This window comes from Salvelinus alpinus, chromosome 14 (assembly GCF_045679555.1).
Source record: "Salvelinus alpinus chromosome 14, SLU_Salpinus.1, whole genome shotgun sequence".
Taxonomy (NCBI): domain Eukaryota; kingdom Metazoa; phylum Chordata; class Actinopteri; order Salmoniformes; family Salmonidae; genus Salvelinus; species Salvelinus alpinus.
In genome coordinates, this window is record NC_092099.1 from 30,450,404 (window position 1) to 30,467,064 (window position 16,661).

Consider the following 16,661-nt stretch of genomic DNA (forward strand, 5'->3'; position numbering starts at 1 on the left):
TCAACCAGAGTATAACTAGTAACACCCCACAGCCCCAGGCAAGGTCAGAGTTTGCACCAGCACACAACATTACAGCAACATTGCCTGCTCTAATGGAAAAATAACATTCAAGTTACCTTGCATCAATCTCATAGACAATGTATTCCAGTCCAACCATTCATATAAGTCCCAATGGAAATGGAATAGTTCCAGGTGGTTGTGATCTAAAAAGAATTAACAATGTACTCCGTCAATGGAACTGATCTGGAACTCACATGGGAATAAACGTGTGAGCATTCAAATCATTAAGGTTACCAATCATAACTGGTAACGTCACGAATGACAATGAATGGGAAATTACTGTTTAGTGAGATGTCCTTTTAAGTTTGCCTAATGAAATGTAAATACTATATTAGGAGGGCCCCAACCCCAATACAGCAGGGCATGAAAACCATCTGAAATCAATTGATTTCTTATGAGGTACGGCTGATATTGTTTGGGCAGTAGGGTGTGTGCATGCGTTAGGACGTGGCGAGTCTATTGTAAGTGAAAAGGGGAGACAGAACTAGCGTGCAAGGTTTGATAAATGGCGAAGCACGGCTCAGTGCAATGCTAATCTGCAGAACGGGTGCTGAGGGGTCAGAGGAAATGTGTGGGAAACAGACTATCGTTGTTGCTGTCCACTGAAAGGAGTTAGTGTTTTACATACCCCATTTTAATCAAAAAGACAAATGTCATCGAACAGAAGGGTAAATATTTGACTGATCGTGATTATGAGGGCCTAACGGACAATAATTGTTTACCAAAATATGTTTCAATTGGAAAACAATATCCCCTAGCCTGGAACAATGAGCTTGTAATGTCACGCAAAATGAATAAATGCTATCTGGGCTTGTAGAGTCTGAGACAAGCTTTGTGCCCGACAACGAGCCTTTTATTTAGTTGCAGTTTTTCTTTCATTTTATGTCCTCAGAGACTTGGACTTAGTGCAGAGTGGCTCAAAGGAGGATGGAGGCCTTTGTTTTTACATTTTCACACTTGAGGGCTGTGGTATTTGGTGTGTGTGTAGAGAGGACTGTGACAGGCTGAAAGGGAGAGGGGCTGGCTCACAGAGAAAGGAGGCATTGGCTAAACACTGGCCATGGTCCTGGAGCACAGAGCAGCACAGGGAAGGATTAGTGTGCATGGACTGAGATGAACTAATCTCTTGTGACATAATAGAACTGTACATAAACAACATCCTGAGAGGAGAGTGGGCTGCCACTTCCATAGTCTCAGCCACATCCAAAGACAGCCTCTGACTGACTGGAGAGGAGAGGGCCTGAGTGGGTGAAAAGCAGGATTCTGAATAATTAGCTAGCTGCCGACTGGAAAGACCGGATTGGTTCTTGACCACTTGGAAATTTGGACGTCCTTAGAGGCCCAGCAGCCAATCGTCTACAGTCTAGACTTCTAGGGTCTCGGTTGTCACAGAGAAAGTTGTTCAAGCACAGTGCGCACACACACACACGGAAAAGCATACACGCGCACATGGCAACTGGGATTGAAGACTTGGCAATATACAGTACACTAATCCAATAATCTTGAACATGAATCTTGATATACCACAAAACAGTGCAATCATACTTTTCACAGATTCATGATATTGCACTAATAAACAGTAATAGATCCCATAATAGCTTGAGACCATACCATTGTATAAAACCCATATGCAGAGAACACTTAGCGGTCTGTGGGAGAGCTACAGTAAATCGGCTGTCTGTCAGTTGAGTATATGAAAGGCAAACCAGAATTTGAGGTCTAAAACAGCACTGTAGACATTACAAGGGACATAAGGGCTAACCAAGTGTAACATGCTGCGTCGTCCAAAACAAATGTCAGGATGTCCAGACTATGTAAAACTACATCAGTCAACAGACTTGGCCAGCGCTGATGGGTGTTGTATGGGTGTTACTGGCACAACAAGCGTAGAAGGTATGAGTCAGCCGCAGATAGCTGACTAACTCGTCACAGCCAACAAATAACCATTAAGTAGCACTAGCATCTGTGAGGTATGATTAATATCAAAACTCAAGGAAAACACCTCAAACCTCTGGCCTATCCTAATTTTAGTCGATTTCACACAGTTTACTGTATTCTCTCTCATACCAGAATAATTTAAGTACTCACAAAAATTTCAACATTCCACAGCGTATTGAAAAAGTGAAGGGATTGAGACAAAAAGGATTTAAAGCTGTTCAAATACAAACAGCACACTTTACGCAACTGGCAGGGCACAATACTGTAGTCTAAAGGAGAGTATTATGTCCAGGGCACCCAACTCCAGCCATGGCTTGCTGGTAAGCTCTGAATGACCTGTTTATTTGGACTATATGTCTCAAGCTTCTGGGGAGATCAGTGAATATGTTGTGTTGGAGTCTGGCGTTATGGACTACACAGCCAACATAAGCACCAGTATCTGCCAAATAGTCCAATGTTTAGACAATATACACTATTTCATATTGACTCCTCACAGCAATTTTAATTAAATGGATAAAGCATAAGGAATAGGTTAAGGATTATTTTATTACTTACCAGTTTGTACAGTTTCTACCATGGAAAAATAACATGTAACATGAGACTATATTTACAATTCCATTTTTACAAAATGTCTTTACAAGATGTTTTGCCGGTTCAAAAACACTAGACTAAAACACAACACAAATCAAACTTTGTAATACACACACAAATAAATAGACATTCACTGACTGTTCCACAACAAATATTTCTACAGTCAAGAACATAAAATTCCATAATTTCCACATAAAAGTTATAATTTCATTAATAAACATGACATATTATTCCCCATATAATTATCTGTTAATGAAACATTGCTAACATATCCAAAAGAGGTAACAGACATGTTCATGCCTACAGAACACTAACGTTTGACATGCAAAACCATTACAAGCATTCAATTTGAAGCTTGTAATTTATTTACAGTTTAAATTCAAATGTACTTCTACATGCAACATACTATGAGAAATATTCTGGGTTAAACTACACTGGTTTTAGTTACATTATTCATCAGTACATAGGGTATGTCTAAGCGACATCTTTTTACTTGGTAAAACAAAATAAATAGGTGAACACGCGCCTTTCTCAATGAATACATGATTGTGTTTTACAATTGTATGCCGTTCTCTCCACTGTTATTAACGTGTCTTCAGTTTAGTTACCATGATATTCAAACAAAATGTGATTTACTTTTTTCTTGTCCTTTTATAATCTAACAATCTTTGAGTTCTAGATATACAAAGATAAACAATTGGAATTGATAATATACTGTTGGTTTGTTATTGTTTCTATTGGAACAAACAGTTTGAGAATTCCTAAACTCCTTAACCAACTTAGTCTTAGTGTCCCATAAATAACAGGAGAATGAACCAACCAGTCCTAAAGAAAAGAGTCCTACATATCAGTATGCATCTAACCGTATGGTGCAGAGAGTCCAGTCAGTGGATGGAATCAGGAAGGACTGAGGGAAAGCATATGCTGTGCAGCCTGAAGATGAACCCATTTCACATAGGTTGGGGTCAGATTTCATGGTCTGCTGTGTTGCTGTTTGGTTCCACACTGTATTCCCTCCCTGGGTGAAGGTGCTGAGAGACATTGGTTCCTGTCCCACTGGGTCTGATGGGTCAGGGGTCTCAATGTCTCTCCGCTGAGGACTTCTGGTGATGTGGATGGTGCTGCCTGAGTCTGGGTCCTACAACACACAAAATACATGTCAATTTCAGTTCCTAATGGTACTACAGAATAATGATCAAAATAGAGCAATGTGTGGTCATGCAAGAAATATACTGGTCATTGATGACCTCAGAAGATGTCACTGGAGAGTCACAGATTTGCTCAAATGAGCTATGGTATCTCTGTTTAAATCTAGCTGGACACAGTCATGTGGCTCACTAGAGGAGAGCAACAGTTGTAGTCAGTGGTCAGTGAGTTGGTACTTACGGTGTTGAAGGACTGGTAACACACTTGGGGTCTGGAAGGTCTTAATGGTGGCAGGACCCTCACCTCCTGACGTTATTACCTGGACCTCCAGTCTGTAGTACGTGGCTGGCCGCAGGTTAGACACCACCAGCAGACTATGGTCCTGAAAGGGTTAACAGCACAAGAGAAGACCATTAACCCTCGTTGGTGCCGCTGTAGAAAACATTATTTGACATACCAAATGTTGTATGTAAGAAGCATTCAGACAAGGATAAATCAAAGTTGATCTACTTTTTGGGGTCAAGAACTCACACTAATGACATTTTCTATCAGCTTCCATTTTCTTTTGTGAAACATTTTCTACAACTGTAAAGGATTTGAGCAGCAATGTTGTATCAACTTTTAATTGTCCTCCAAGACTGGCTGAATACCTTTCTCACAGGCAGACAGTTGTTTAAAGCTTTAATCTTGGTTGGACTTCAGGGCTAGTATCACTTTCTGGTATCTGTATAACTTTTTTCACATAGAAGTCTAGAGTTTTTGTCCGTTCTGATGTTAACATGTTGAATTATCTGTTAGGTAAACCTGGGCTATATCCCATCCACCATCTGCTCTCTATTCAGCCACAGAGGTAAATAAACACATCTTCTGTTTTCTCTCTTTCCCTGCCTGATAAACTGAGTGTAGTGATGAGTGTTTTTATTTTTAGAGCTGCGAGCGGCTCACTGGGTGGCGCAGACAGGCGGAACGTGTTGTTGATCGATTAGATTATGTAAAACAGTGGGTTTTTCAGCACGCTCATACAGGATGAAAGAGGAAGCAGGGAAGGTAGATGAAACACAGGAGGAGGAGAACTTCTAACGGGACCCCTCCCTCAGATCTCTGTGTATGATTGCACACCACTGCTTATCTAGTTCTTCATGTAAAGAGGGCAATGCAGTGTATCCTTAAAATACCTCCACTCCTGGCAGGCATTGTATAATGAAATGCTGAAGATCACACTTATTTTTTCAGCACACAGAGGGCAGTGTCCCTGGGAAAAGTACAATATATTCTTGATAACATTTTCCTTCAAATTCTTGCGAAGCTTTTGTGTCCTACAGCAAAAGCAAATACATTACAATAGCCACTTCCTGGTATAACCAATTCTAAAGTGAATGACTGCATGTACCTTTCCAAACAAGGATTATCGCTACAGGAATAATAGTTATTTGAATATAACGGAGTTGAATAGACTTACTGGAGGCAGGATCTGGGACTGGGAGATGATGCTGTTGGGCAGGCTGTTTTGTCGGCTCTCAGTGGTGACCTCGGCCCAGGTGACCTGGAAGCCTGTGATTCGTTGATGGGCCAGGATCTGTGACACCCGCCACAGAAAGTTGCCCGTGACGTTTCCCTCGTGGATGGAGAAGGACGCCGTCAGATTCTCCGACTTAGCCAACACTTTGGGAAGTGGGGCTGCAGAGAGAGATCGGAATAACTATGTTGAAAAACACTCGTCTGATGGACATGTATTCTTGGCATAATGTAAACTGTAAGTGCTAGGCTGGGAAGAAAGTCATAGTAAATAAATAAGGCAAAAATCTACTATAACATGAGAAGAAGCCTCTTTCAACAACCGTGTGGAGAGTCGTGGAGTCGGGCACATAATGCAACATGATAATAAGAGTATGAACATAACATGACCTGGTTGTACTGGGCAGCTGACTCACCTTCCTCCCCAGGACAGGGGATGTGTTTGTGGCTCTTGCTCCTGATGGTGGTGCAGGACGGGGTGAGGAAGGTGGTGCTCTCGTCCTTGGCGCGCCTCTTGGACTTGAGCATGTGAACAGTGACTTTATACTTGCAGGAGAAGAGCAGGCCTGGGAGGTTGATGTAGTTCTCCTGAGCCAAGAGACACATTAAACGTTCAGAGCCCTGACATGATATCGCCCAGGTCACGTCCCAGGAAACCACCACAGATAATTAAATCCATGGAGCCAAGAGAGGATCAGGTTCCCTCCCTATGCCCTGGAACATGGCCCACATTACTGAACCACTTTGAACATTCACATGTTAGGGGTTAACCCACTAGTCCTCCATTCAAACTACAATGAAAAAAATATTAGATTATTTTGATGGGTTCCAAGTGTAACACAAATATAAAAGGAGGTATCTGATAAAGACGAGGGGACAAGAATGCATTTCGGGGTCATTTGAAACGAAAATGACATGTTAAATGAATTATTCCAGAATTTTTTTCCAGGAAACATGAAGATTTCCTGCTGAGTGGCTGATCTTTTTTATGATGATTTCTTCAAATTAAAACAACAACAATACAATATAATATGAATGGCCGCTCCCATCAGTCTGTTCATTGGGTGAGCTCGTCCCCAGACGCCAGCAGGGCAAAGCCCCCGCCCCGAAGGGATTTTCCAATGGCGGGAAGGACCAAGCCCCGCCCAACGCCCGGGAGGGCATGGAAGCGAGCATAACCAACGCCCGGGAGGGCATGGAAGCGAGCATACCCAACGCCCGGGAGGGCATGGAAGCGAGCATACCCAACGCCCGGGAGGGCATGGAAGCGAGCATACCCAACCACCAGGACCAGCACACACACTGCTCACAGCGTGAAACCAAAACACAAAACAGAACTAAATGCAAAACATACAATAATCACATCCCTACCCTCACACCTGATTGGAGGACCTCAAACATCATACTGTGCATGTGTGTATGTATTTATTCCCACACTCATTAATTACAACCTTCAGATAGCCACAGATCAACCCATCTTTCTCATTAAATCATCATTCTACCATTTCCTCTTGCAATACATAACTTCATTCTACCACGGTGTCTCACCAGGGACTTCAAACTCTCCATCTGCAACATTTCAGTCCAAATGTTCCCAAAAATAAACATTTTACCCAAGAGCACAATAATATTTCCTATTGACTGACTGTGGTCCAACCGGGCTCTGATAGTATGACATAACAATCATTCCTGGACCCGACTCCAAAAACAAGCCACCGATGGACAGTACCAAAAGATGTTCAATTGCTTCGGTTTCCTCGTGGCATAGTCTGCACAAGGCTGACTGACTCTTTTCATAGTCTGCACAAGGCTGACTGACTCTTTTCATAGTCTGCACAAGGCTGACTGACTCTTTTCATAGTCTGCACAAGGCTGACTGACTCTTTTCATAGTCTGCACAAGGCTGACTGACTCTTTTCATAGTCTGCACAAGGCTGACTGACTCTTTTTGTAGCAAGAATTTTATATAATAGCTTAAATTGAAAAGAAAGGATTGATGTGTCAATTGTTGTTTGGTATATCAGTTCATAAACCCGATGCCATGGTATTGGGACATCGTAAATCTGTTCCCAACCATCTTGAAATTTATGTGGCATAGTTGTTAACCCTCTTGACCGTAAGTGAAACTGACACATTTTACATTGGTCATTTTAAGCCATTTATGATTAAAACATTTTGGCAGACAAACTAATTATCTCTTTTCTATTTAAGTAATTGCCTCTTTCAATTTTGTGACAGAACTGCGAAGAGTTGTTATCATTTTGTATTGAGCATACATCTCCATACACCTTGATTAACTGCTGGTATGAGAATTTTAACATAGTTGTTTCCAAGGTACATTATAAACATGATACCTTATACTATACATTATCTTGAAAACATTGGTTTACCCTCTATCAGTACATTGAAGCCATTTAATTTGCTGTAATAAATGTTCTGCCTCTTCTGGAGGATAACATTTGAATTGTAGCCAACTCTGTATGGCTTCATTTAAAAAGGAGGATACTTTAAACAGGGTTCTATTGTCAATCCACCGAAAATTGATGGTTTTAATCTGTATAACAGCAAAGAGACCACTTTTAAGGATTGGACGTGCCTCTCTTAGTGGCTCACTGGAATTAAATCTTCCATTTGTAATAATGACATTCTACACTAATAGTCGTGAACTCAGAGGGCGAGTGTTCTCTCTCTGATATGCAACAGCCCTGATTAAAAATGAACCAAGGCGCCATGTTCACACACAAGAGACAAGGACAGCGCTGTGCTGGAATCCTTCCCAGGGACCTATAGAAAAAGGATGTGTATTTCCTAGCAACCAGAGAAGGGCTCCCTGAAGAATGTGTTGCTTGCCAGGCCTATGCCATCCTGGAACAGCGCTGAGTTCAATCAGCCCCCCCCCCCCACACACACACACACACACCCAGCCCCTGCACCCAATGTGCTCATGCTGGGGGTGCATGGTCCATCATTCCCGAAAACATTGTTTTAGTACAGCGCACCATGTTTGGGCAGTGCACCATGTTTGACCACACCGACTGAGTCATAATCAAAACAACAGTCGCTGATTTACCCGCTGCAAAGCTGCACAGCAGGACTGAGGCGCTGAGTGGGGCCCTTTTCTTTACACGAGATGTCTTTTCTTAGTGCCAGACAAAAGGCTGGCGGGCACTTTGCATACCACTGAGTTGTAGGGCTGTGACGATACCAGCATCGCTATATTTTTTCCTTGACAAAAATGAAAACACAAAGCAGACCAAACTCTTTGGTCCTTTAAAAACCTACTGTACGTCAAATATATTGGAAAATAAATACATGTGACTCTAGGTGACAACATGATGTTTGGTTCCGACACTAGAGCTGCTTTCCTAAAGAAATTAAATCTGCTTCATGTTTTGAACAAGACACAGCCACACACACACTTGGAGCAATGAATGTACTTTGATAGAAGGATGATTTGGGGTATGAGACAGACCTGTGTGACTGACTTCTCTGGTCCTCTGGTCTCGTTGTGACTGCAGTACTCAGGCATCCACTGGACATGGTAACGACTCACCAAAGGATCTGGGAGTAGAGGAGGAAGAAGAGAGATGAGAGTAGTCAATGACCTGGTGCAAAAACAACAAAGAACCCAATGACAAAGACAATATCAGACATGATACTTGCTTGTTGGATAAAATGATCTTATCGTATAATACATTATCTTACAATAACACCCAGTCAGACTGTCTGAGTACTCTCTATTAGTGTCCCACCATCAGTCTGATCTTATCAGGCATTAACAGATGCTGCTGATACACTAGCTGGTGAAACGCATTAAAACCCGATTCTTACATTTCCTACTGTGACTCATCTCAACGTGACATTAATGTCAACATAATAAAATAAGAAATAAACTAAATACGTACATTCAAATATTTCTCCTAAATGTTGTGTTGAATCATCTCATCAGCGGAACGTGGCCATGTTTAAAGGCCTACCCTCAGCAATGCTGAACCAGCGCCAGTCTCAAACCCCGGGTCCCAGCCCCAGTTCGCTTCATTACTAAACCGTAGACCCTCATTGGCTAATCAGCGCTGTTTATGCTCCCATTGCCCCCTGATATTTTACAGGAATTATTATTCATCTGGCTGTGTGCGTTCAGATGTGAAATTATACCTCTCCGATTAATAATTGAGTTACGCTGTGTTAGCCCTTGGCAGGGGCCTGGATTGCGGTCGGGAGATAAAAGGAGGCCTTTGAAGGTTTCGACACGGATTTGGCGTGCTCAGCCTCCCAGCAGTTTGGAAGCAGAAGAGAGGAATTAAGGGGAAGCGGGAAATTAGGGGAAAATAAACAAGATATGCGTAGCCGAGCTGACAGAGAAGAAGAGGTACGTAAAAAAAGGGAAGGAACATTAAATCAGGTATAGAGCAGCACGGCAGAGTTACATAAATCAAGGCTGAGAGCTCGCCTCAGAAGTCTACTGATCACCGTCGCTTCTGTCTGTCTGTCTGTGTGTGTGTCTGTGTGTCAGGCAGTGATCCACTATCTCACCCTCTGAGACAGTCCTTTATAAACCTATGTCTCATGAAACAGTACAGATAGACATTCCTACTTGACCAGATGTGTCCCAATGTTGAGCTGCCTCAGAATGAGCGAGTGCAGTAATCAGCAGCGTTGAGTTAATCTGTCCCTCAGTCTGAAGTTCTGAACACAGTCTGATGAAGAGAAACCTGATCCTAGGCTATCAGGGACCAGGTTTCTCTCTCTCGCTCTCTTTCTTCCAGTATAACCCGGGTGGTCAGACGCAGACCGAGAGGCAGACCCAAAGGCAGGCATCCATCATCAGCCCAGTTAGAGGCTGAGTCTGAGCCCACCACACCATCACCCTGTCAGACTAGGACTGCTGCAGCGTAGTGTAGTGTAGTCATCCCCCCAGGCTAGTCCATGGAGCGAGCCCAGAACTAACTCCACAACACTGGGACTGAAAGCTTAGCCGACCCAGTCACAATCACTCAGCCTCCGGAGCCCGGGCCAGCCCTGCTAATCACTCTGGACCAGGAATACTTCCGTCTCTTCTCGGTCTCTTTCTCTCTCTGCGACTCAGCAGATGGCTTCTCCATCAGAAGCACCACTGGGCCTCTCCTCTCCTCAGCCAGGCCAGCCTGGGCATTCCTGCCTCCACTCTGTGGAGTTTGGCGATGACATACACTACCGTTCAAAAGTTTGGGGTCACTTAGAAGTGTCCTTGTTTTTGAAAGAAAAGCAACATTTTTTGTCCATTAAAATAAGATCAAATGAATCAGAAATACAGTGTAGACATTGTTAATGTTGTAAATGACTATTGTAGCTGGAAACGGCAGATTTGTTATGGAAAATCTACATCGGTATACAGAGGCCCATTATCAGCAACCATCACTCCTGTGTTCCAACGGCACATTATGTTAGCTAATCCAAGTTTAGCATTTTAAAAGGCTAATTGATCATTAGAAAACCCTTTTGTAACTATGTTAGCAGAGCAGAAAACTGTTGTTCTGATTAAAGAAGCAATAAAACTGGCCTTCTTTAGACTAGTTGGGTATCTGGAGCATCAGCATTTGTGGGTTTGATTACAGGCTCAAAATGGCCAGAAACAAAGAACTTTCTTCTGAAACTCGTCAGTCTATTCTTAATTTGATAAATTAATGCTATTCCATGTGAGAAATTGCTAAGACACTGAAGATCTCGTACAACACTGTGTACTACTCCCTTCACAGAATAGCATTAGAGTGTCTAGTTTGAAAAAAAGACACCTCGCAAGTCCTCAACTAAAAGCTTCATTAAATAGTACCCTCAAAACACCAGTCTCAACGTCAACAGTGAAGAGGTGACTAGCCTTTTAAAATGAATAACTAACACAATGTGCCATTGGAACACAGGAGTGATGGTTGCTGATAATGGGCCTCTGTACGCCTATGTAGATATTCCAGAAAAAAATCTACCGTTTCCAGGTACAATAGTCATTTACAACATTAACAATGTCTACACTGTATTTCTGATCAATTTGATGTTATTTTAATGGACAAAAAATGTGCTTTTCTTTCAAAAACAAGGACATTTCTAAGTGACCCCAAACTTTTGAACGGTAGTGTATATTAGCAACATAACATAGTCCAGTGAATGGGACTTGACTGGCTACCTTTGGAGCATGCCTTTCAAGGTTTCCATATTTTCGTAGGGGAACGTGGTCTAAGGAGTTTGTGGACAATGCTGTGCGGTGAATGTTTTAACTCTTTCATGTCGTCCGTGTGTTTCTGGAGGGTGACATCAGGTCTTGTAAAACAAAATTGACGGTTTCAACACTAATATATGAGAGAGGGCTCATTTTAACTACAGCTGTCAATAAACCCCAGCATACAGAGCCCCTCTCGTTCCCTGTGTTTACTGTTCTTCAGCTAACAGAACATCCTAGGCTGCCGCTCCTCCTGGTCCACAGTAGATTTAAACTCACCCTGAGCTCTTATTGCCCTTGTCAAAGACAACCCGTGTCATTTAGTTGATCTACAATATCCAGTAGCTTTTCCTACAGATTTAACTCAATTGAGAACCAATCATTTCCCGACATTGATTAGCCAATAAAAGGATGCAGGATGCCTGATGAAGGGCAGAATGATGTGGTAATTACAGTAGGGTCGGCGCCAAGGCCCAAACACGCTACAATAATATGGTACGTACCCCCTCGGTTCTTCCAGTAGATGCGGACCTGTAGCTGGCCGTCCTGGTAGAAGGGTGTGCCCACCTCCAGAGGGCCGGCCGGGCGCTTGCCAAGGGTGGAGCCAACAGGCATCATAACCTCCTCCTTCTTGGACACTGGTTTCACTGGGTTGGAGAAGGAAAAGAGAAGTTATCAGATTTCTAGTCTAGCTAATCTCATAAAATCTCCAAATGCAGCTCAAAGCTCTAATATGGGAAGGTTACAGTATGCTTAAAGATCTATGATCATATCAATAGTTATGCTAATAAATACTGTAAAATGAATTCATAAAAACTATTAAACAGTGTCATTATTTATCACTAAGTCAGATGGGTGCAGCCTTGTTTAGACTCGATGTCCCATGATGTCTTACCAGAGTCATTGTTCTGGGCAGCGGTGCTGAAGTGGAGTGATGCCTTGGAGCTCTTCAGACGCACCTGACCCCAGTAGGTGACTGCCTGCAGCTCCACTGTGTAGCTACTGTTGGTCAGCAGCCCCTCCAGATCCACCCAGCTCTGGGCCTGAAATCCCAGAGACAACACCACGTCAACCACAGCCAGAACACAATGTGGCCAGACCACAACCATATCACTCAAACCAGATGACTCAGATCCCTGTCCCAGTCTAGTCCATTTCAGTCCCAGCCCAGGCTAGCCCAGTCCCAGCCGAAGCCAGGTCTGTGGGAATAAGAACCATCCTTATTGGGAACACGTGTGCTGGTCTAAACCAACATGGAGAGAGGAGATAGTAATAGAGTCTTAGGCCTGAGGCTTTACGCTCTGTGTGAGGGAGCAGTGTTATTCCCATCCCCTGGGGCTTCGTTACGGTGTGTTTAGGTTTCAGCATTCCTCCAGCAGCATGAGCCTGATAGGCTCCAGTTATGGACCAGTGCTTGTTTTGATATTCCACCATCAGCAGGTAGCTTTCAAAGCCCTGAGGTGCCAAAGTATCAAAATATATCTGGTGTCTCCCAGCTTTCTCACCTCCATGCCACATCTGCATCTGGTTACCAACACTAATTCCGGATCCTAAGTCAGCACAAGTGGAATGACTGTCTAGACAATAGCGTTTTTGCTTTATTCTTCATAGCGATGCTAAGCTAAACAGACATTTGATACTATTGCACTTGTTAAACCACTTCATTTGACAGCTTGTTAATCGTTATTCAATTAATAAGAAACCACTGGGCTAAAAGACCTTGACTTATCCTCGGTTACCAGTAGTCAATCAAAATAACAGTAACCTTGACAAATATGGGTTAGGTTATCCAAGGAACACATCCCTGTGACACTATCTAGCCGTAAATGAGGAATACATTAGATGTTATGTTTTCTTTCAAAGCTTAACCAAGCGTTTAAGGGGAATTTAATTTGTTTGAGGAAATAAAACAATGAAAAAGGCCTGCAGTGCGCCGTGCTGCATGAGCGATTACTTTAAGAGTTTATGTATTTAAATGCCTTACGTTGCTGATCTTTTTCCATTGTGGGGCCTGTGGTTCTTATTTACAGTGCAGAGACTAGGGGAGCGAGGCTGAGCTTGAGATGGGTCTGATCCAACCAGCCCATCCAGGCCCTCGGGTGTCTAGCCTCCCAACCTGCAGACACATCACCCAGACGGGAAGAGAAGAGCCGATGCTTACCCCGTTGGTGGTCTTCCTCCTCTTCTTCTTGGACGGCACCAGCGACTTGCCGGGAACAGTCCAGCTCCAGAAGACTTTGTAGTGATGGACGGGGATGTCGGGCTCCGAGGGCAGGGTCCAGTTAAGATGGGCTGTCACCGTCCCCTCAGCACCCAGCGTCATGTTAGTAACACGCAGGCTGGTTGGTCTGGGAGGGGCGGCGGGATCTGGAGAGAGACCAGGAACACAGTACTCTAATGTCATGTAATCCACAGCAGTTCTCCTTCTCTCTCCCCCCAGCTGTTAAGCTTTAATTCAGGGACTGACTGAGGATAATGTTAGACACAGAAAGACTATTGTTTCATAATGGAAGACAGCAAGAGATCATGATAGAGCTGTTTTTGTTTGTACAATTTGGGAACGACCACAAATAACGGCGCCGGCAGAAAAGTGACAGCTGCGATGTTTTTTTGGTGCTAATAAGTGGCTGGAGGCTCACAGACCAATGAAAAAACACAAATCAACAAAATACTGAGATTCATTCAAATGGACGATCACTTAAACCACATTAATGTGTTTAACCTTGCTTAAAATCATATCAGACGTTTGGTTTAATGTGTCTAACCAGGATACATTTGCACCAGTTAAGACAGCTTTGCAGTGCAGCTGAGAGACCAGAATAAGGAGGGGCCCATATGAGAGGCCCAGCCAGTATGATGGTGTAAAGTCATTAGTCCACCACTGACAATCTGTCATGAAATGTTATGACAGGTGTCACGTCACGTCTACGACAGCGTTACACAGGACAGAGAGCTCGGCTCAATGGTCACCAAACACATGCTGCTCACTTTCACATTCCATCTTAACTTGAGTCTACCTAGCATGCATGTGTGTGTGCATACGAGTGTGTGTGTAAGATGATGTTTCAGAGCTTGTTTAGAGCCTGGCCAGATGGGGTCTGCCCCAGGATTGCTGCCGGCTGCCGCATATAGTCAGTACTGATGTCAGGCCAGGGGTCCCAGGAAGGGCCAGGCAGAGGCAGGGCCAGGCAGAGGCAGGGCCAGGCAGAGCCAGGCAGGGCCAGGCCAGGCAGAGGCAGGGCCAGGCAGAGGCAGGGCCAGGCAGAGGCAGGGCCAGACGCCAGACCAGAGGGAAAGGCCTATTAATGAGAAAATGGAGACTACAGCCCTGTTACTGTTAGCTCAACTCCCCTTTCTTCCTTCTCCCACCTGAAACACATTTGAGGTGGTTTCAAAGCGCAATTGGACGCATCGTTTGAGTGAACCAGCTAATGTTATCCATGCTATATAAATAAGCAGTGAGTTTTTTGCAAATTGCCCAAACAAAGTATGGTGGTGCGAAATTGCAATCAGATGATCAGGCTGAGCTATGTAAGTAACAATGGAATGACAGAATCAATCGCTCATCAAGTGACAGCTCTCATCCATCCATCAGCGTTGTGGGACTGATTGGAGGTCAGTTTCCAGGCCTGCAGCACAATCCTGTTTCCACCTGGTGTCTGGTGATGTCACGCAACCTGTCAGAACACCCAGGGGACTTCATGTTAGAATATAAATGACAAGGAAGGTCATTCAGGCTAGGTACTTTGTTTTGGTTCCCTGGTGAATATTGCACCACAATCTTGTCATAGACTATGTAAAAAAAAAATGCCTTCATTACTTCCTCAGCTATTCATATTGAAGATGAAGACAAAGGTGGTCCCTGCTAGACAAAATCTCTACCCAAAGCCATGTTGGTAAAGCAAACACACCACAAGAACTCAGACGAAGGGCCAAATCCGGAGCCAAATCAACTTGATCCCAGTGAACTGCAGAACGTTGCTCACAGCTCTGCCTCTACACCTCAAACCAAACTATCTGCTCTACCTCAGATGAAATCTAGACACAATATTACATTCATAAACCTGTAATCCAGACTAAAGGGTTGTTTAGAGTCATTCAACATAGAAACACTCAGAGTAGTACAGGCATCAGCACAGTCTCAGCCCACTATCAAACACAATGCTAATCTGTAACACAGATCTGAAGCACTGAGCAGCCTACCTTACCTCATTCTCCCTGGAAGCCAGACAATAACTTACATGCAGTTGAAACCTGCAATATCCTGACTAATTTGGACATATTACATTTTATACGGCTGTAAAGAGGGAAAGCCCCACCTTTGAAGAGTTAAACGTACAAAGGTGTGGTTGCATCGCTATGGAGAAAAGCACATGTTCTGCACGCACAGTGGTTTCTGATGACTTTCTGTGCTCTGTTTGGCATCAGTGTGCATCAATTTCCATTTAGCTCAGAGGACAACTTTAGGGACGGAGGGGCGAGGAATGCTTAATAATCTGACTTAAGGTTCAGGTTTGTTAGGTAGGGGAAAGAAAAAGAAACAGATTACATATGGTTGTGATGGATATTTAAAGACACCGTGCCAAAACCTTTTTGTTATTTGCTTTTAATAAATGTGAGCATTACGGGTGTAATCTTGCAGAATATTCCAGCACAGGAACAATGTTACGTTCCTGCAGTGTGGGTGTTTCCCCTCACTGCAGGATTGATTGAATTTCAGGCAAAAGTTAGACACACACAAACATGCAAAAAAACACAATTTGTCCATGAACAAAAATGGGGAAATTGGCCGTTACTGAGACAAATCAGGCTGTAATGGATTGTCCCAAAGTCTCCACCTGTTCATAGCCCTTGACTGTAGTAAATGGAAGGATAGGGTGTCACACAGGAACTGAGTAGGGGCCACACACACACAACCCCCACACTCTCCCAGACACAGCCTACCTCTGGAGGAGCGGAAGTGCTTGCTGGGGGCAGTAAACCCGCGGGTCCCGTGTACATTGACGGCAGCCACTCTGAACTGGTACCATCTGCTGGCTCTGATGTCGGCCAGTTGGATGCGCTCCTCTGTAGTCTGAGCGACAGATGGGAGAGAGCAGCCACACAGGGGTTAAAGGTCACACAGGGTCGCAGCTCATGTGAGTGTTGCTGCCACATCAGTCATCTGTCTGTTTCTCTTTGCCAAACTTTCAAAGACACTGCGACTAAGGAATGTGCAACA

General features: G+C 43.7%; 1 protein-coding gene across 1 annotated transcript in view; it reads right to left on the bottom strand.

The window, feature by feature from the left end:
- Positions 1-2,526: 2,526 nt before the first annotated feature.
- The window catches only part of LOC139538750 (anosmin-1-like), a 52,326-nt gene continuing 38,191 nt past the window's right edge, over positions 2,527-16,661 (bottom strand). The window contains exons 6-14 of the mRNA XM_071341141.1: positions 16,385-16,514; positions 13,602-13,807; positions 12,336-12,483; positions 11,944-12,087; positions 8,723-8,811; positions 5,667-5,838; positions 5,195-5,412; positions 3,976-4,117; positions 2,527-3,727 (exon numbers count right to left, since the gene is read on the bottom strand). Of these exons, the coding sequence (XP_071197242.1) occupies positions 3,669-3,727; positions 3,976-4,117; positions 5,195-5,412; positions 5,667-5,838; positions 8,723-8,811; positions 11,944-12,087; positions 12,336-12,483; positions 13,602-13,807; positions 16,385-16,514 (1,308 nt within the window). The 3' untranslated portion in view covers positions 2,527-3,668. The remainder of the gene's footprint in view (positions 3,728-3,975; positions 4,118-5,194; positions 5,413-5,666; positions 5,839-8,722; positions 8,812-11,943; positions 12,088-12,335; positions 12,484-13,601; positions 13,808-16,384; positions 16,515-16,661) is intronic.